Below are 4,511 nucleotides of genomic sequence, written 5' to 3'. Positions count from 1 at the left end.
TATATATATATATATATATATATATATATATATATATATATATATATATATATATATATATATATATATATATATATATATATATATATATATATATATATATATATATATAATGTTAAATAAATGATTGTTAAATAAATAAATGATTTGCAATTTGTGCTTTTTTTTATAATTAATTTTTTAATTAATTACATAAAAGATAATGCAATATAAATTTAATAATAATTTTTGTTTAGCAATGAATAATGCAACACTTTTCACACATATGTCCAAATACGTTTGTGGATGCTATTATACTAACTGGGCTCAATATCGACAAGGTTTGTTGATCTTTCAATTAATTTTTATTACTGGATTAAATTCCAGAAAACCGTTTTTAAACTAATTTCAAATAAAAATTCGAAAGCAATTGCATTAGTTAAGATAAAAGTAAAGCTAGCTTTTAATCATAGAAAATATTAAAGGGAAGTAAATGAGAAAAACGAAAATTGAAAATTTAGTAATTTTGATTTTCAACATTACCGTAAATTCCTTTTGTCATGAGATTTCTTAAATGATATTTCGTTTCCTTTTGATATGTCTCATTGTAAAATAATATCTAAAATGGAACAATATATTGTGGACAAAAAATCAAATTAAACGAAGTAAAATAGGGATTGCGATTATGTCACAAAGTTAGTTGTAATATCTATCAATCTAATATATCTTAAAGGAGAAGGTAAATTCTTACCTGAAGATATCCCAAAAGGCTTATGCACTCATATTCTTTATGCATTCGCTAAAGTCGATCAGTCAGGCACGTCACTGTAAGTTACAAATAATATTTCTGATATGAAATATGAATATCATTTTCACATTTCAAATCTTTATTAACTTCAACGGTCACAACGATGTGCGACTTGCAGTGTCCATATGCATGAGGCGGAAAGATGCGCTAATTATGCGCAAATATCCCTTTCCCATGGATTATAGAAGTATTGAACATATGCTATTTACTTCTGTGAATATCACACCTTAACTTTTTCTCTCAGAGCATTTGAATGGAACGATGAAGATACCGAATGGTCAGAAGGGATGTACTCACGAGTGAGAAAATTGAAAGAGAATGACCCAGAACTGAAAATCCTTCTTTCCTATGGTGGTTACAACTTTGGATCATCAACCTTCACTGTTAGTTTTGATTTCATTTAGAAAGTTGGATTCATTCGTTAAACATGTTGATGATAGATTTCAGAAATAGTTTCCTAACAGTGTCGTCTCCTTTCGACTTTCTCCGGACCTTCGTCTTATTGTCTGGAATGCTAATATAAATTTGATGATTCAAGATATTTTAAGAAAATAGCAAAATCAGCGGAGAAAAAGAAACATTTCATTGAATCAGCAATAGCATTTCTTCGCAAGAACAAGTTTGATGGATTCGATCTTGATTGGGAATATCCAACAGGTGTGGCTCGAGAACATGCCAAACTTGTTGAGGTGAGTGTTATTTCATCGCTTTGTAAGGTTAAAGTTCAATATTGTATTTACTTAAAGTCAGTGATATTATTTGTAGTAACCAAATATATGTATCGAATTTCGAATTTTAGTTTGCTTCTTGGAGAACTTCAGATATTTCCTACAATTTTCTCCAAATGAAATGCTGTTATGAGTTAATTTCCAAAGCAAAACCAACATATACTGACCTTACTTGACCTTATTTAAGAGAATAAGAAAAAACAAGAGTAAACTTTGCAGGAAATGAAAAAAGCATTTGTGAAGGAAGCCAAAACATCCGGCAAGAAACGGTTACTTCTTACCGCCGCCGTAGCAGCAGGAAAAGGAATTATTGATGGAAGCTACGATGTTCAGTCCCTGGGAAAGTAAAAGCTTTTTCTTCTAATCTTTGATCTTAGATGATTTTTCATTTATTTGGCAATATAATTAAAATTATCAAATTATATTTTCTCCAAATATGTTTTTGCAGAAATTTCGATCTCCTATTCCTGATGTCGTATGATTTGCACGGTAGTTGGGAGAAGAACGTTGACTTGCACGGAAAGTTGCATCCAACGAAAGGCGAAACTTCCGGAATTGGCATCTTTAATACTGTTAGTTCTTGAAATTCATTAGAAGTTTCGATATTCTAACGAATTCACGACTGTTTCAGGAATTTGCAGCAGATTATTGGGCTAGTAAGGGTATGCCGAAAAGGAAAATTATCATTGGGATTCCGACCTACGGTAGGGGATGGACACTAAACAATGCTTCAAAAACAACGATCGGAGCAGCGGCAAATAATCCATCGTTAGCATCGACAACAAATCCCGCTGGCGGTACTGCTGCTTACTGGGAGGTGTAAATTACTTTCAGATATTTCCCTTCTATTGATGACTCTCTCAAATTCTTTTTTTTAATAAGCATTATTATAAAAGCTTAAGATATGCAAATATCTGAAAGAAGGCGGCAAGGAAACGGTTGATGAAAAAGGCGTTGGAGTGTATATGGTAAAAGGAAATCAATGGTACGGTTATGATAACGAGGAAACTATCAGAATTAAAGTAATTTTTGACTTCGTTTGTTGTTGTTATCACCATTGTCCTCTTAACAATGTTATCATTCTCGTTATCACCGAAAGCGCTAAACTTATGAATGGCTCTTTGGCAATAAGAAATGGAATAACTCGAGAAATACTGCCACAGAAGATATGTTCCTAAATAACTTTGCAATTTTTCAATTTAATCTTAATGAGAAGGAACAAAACTTAGAGATTGCCCGTATAATTATTTCGTTTTCATTAAATTTAAATTTCAAATTTAGATTTTAGATTTATTTGAAGCAGAAAATAATATATAATTATTGTCTCACATAATCAAATTTTCCAGATGAAATGGCTCAAGAAGAAGGGTTATGGTGGTGCCTTCATATGGACACTTGATTTCGATGATTTCAAGGGTACAAGTTGTGGTAAAGGTCCATATCCGCTATTAAATGCAATCAGTAATGGACTTGGAAGCAGCTCCATATTTTGGGTGAAAAATTTTACTATTCCAAAATAAATTTGTTGCATGTCAGCAAAATGTCACATATTGGAGCTAAACTTAGAAAATTGAAATTCATTGTGGATAAAATCGTGAAATTCATACCAAACTGTTACATTTCACATGTTATTGAAGGTAAAAAACGACGATTTTAAGATATTCATTCCTTACAAATATTTTTTTTAAATAAATCAATCAGGATAAGAGGAAACAATTACATGTTCCTTGGCTAAGTATCACTTGTAAACTGAATACGACAAAGTAAAGAATTTGGAGATAGATATCATTCTGGAAATAAATATCTTTCTGGAATCTTCCGGTTACTAAATTCTGTGATTAATTTTGTACCATATCAAATTTTGAGATTTAAAAAATAGTAAACAATCGTTTTCAGTCGTAAATGCTTGCAAAATCAAAAGTGAAATATTTGATAAAAACATGAAGAGTATCAGTAAGTAATGAAATTTTAATGACAACGAATATTCTGAAGACCACTGAATTGAAATGATAACTAGTATTTTTCAATCACCAGAAGAATCATCTGGTTTGTTATCTGCAGGCTAAAAAAGACAAACTAAATGTTTGAAGGTAAGAATAGTGCTAGCTTTGTATCATGATTGAAGAGCTTCTTTGAAAAATTGACTTGTCGGGAAAATCATTTTATTCTGTTTTCGCACTATCACTAATGACATAATACACAGCAAATACAATCATACAGGTATGAATAGACAGATACGATCATATGATCATTTCCTAATATAATACTTGAAGGCTTATTTGTATGAAAATATTATCTTCACATTAACCAGTCATTTTTTCTTCGGCAGCTTCCTGAGAACGAAATGTCGTACAACGTGTCGTACAAACGTGTCGTACAACGTGTCGTATAAACGTCTCGTACAAACGTGTCGTACAATTCTCTCTCTTATAACAAAGTCGTAGAAATTTCGGAAAGACATTTTATAATTAGCACAATTTCTTAATTGAAATTGCAGAAAAGGAAGGAGAAAGTAGTAAATGTTATCATTTGCGTTGAAAAATTGTAGAAATGTGATGTTAGCAAATATCTTCAATGAGCAGCAATTAATACAGTATCGGTATCGAGTAATCAATACAGTATCGGTATCAGATGAAAACAAAGATAGGATAAGCATCACATGCTACATTATTTCCAAATGATGATCGATCAATAATGGCGGAAAAATATTTCTGAATTATTAACATATTCACGCTCATGTTTATCACCAAGAGTTACCGGATAAATTTTGGGAAATGGGAATGAAAAAGGCCGTGTTCATTTTTTTATTGCACGCATAAATATCGTACACAAAATGAATTCTTTACGAATATGGGATCCGAAATTTGAAATGATCCCAATTTTGGTTGGAAGTATAACTCTTCATGTCAATAATTTCTACAGTTTCTGTGGAAAATTCCTTTCTGATAACATTTTGACCTGAAATATACATTAATCAAGGAAATCCATTCAAAACA

General features: G+C 31.1%; 1 protein-coding gene across 1 annotated transcript; it reads left to right on the top strand.

Annotated features, from left to right (window-relative positions):
• Positions 1–238: 238 nt before the first annotated feature.
• Positions 239–3,035, top strand: LOAG_12924 (endochitinase; the record flags this gene model as incomplete). The annotated part of the gene is made up of 9 exons (XM_003148436.1): positions 239–320; positions 713–806; positions 1,032–1,170; positions 1,336–1,476; positions 1,735–1,859; positions 1,964–2,087; positions 2,147–2,332; positions 2,418–2,537; positions 2,862–3,035. 9 exons carry the CDS (start codon positions 239–241, stop codon positions 3,033–3,035), a joined length of 1,185 nt encoding a protein of 394 aa, XP_003148484.1.
• Positions 3,036–4,511: the final 1,476 nt, after the last annotated feature.

This window comes from Loa loa, assembly GCF_000183805.2.
Source record: "Loa loa unplaced genomic scaffold supercont3.451, whole genome shotgun sequence".
NCBI lineage: Eukaryota > Metazoa > Nematoda > Chromadorea > Rhabditida > Onchocercidae > Loa > Loa loa.
Note: the sequence above shows the minus strand (reverse complement) of the source record. Positions and strands in the feature narration are given on the sequence as shown.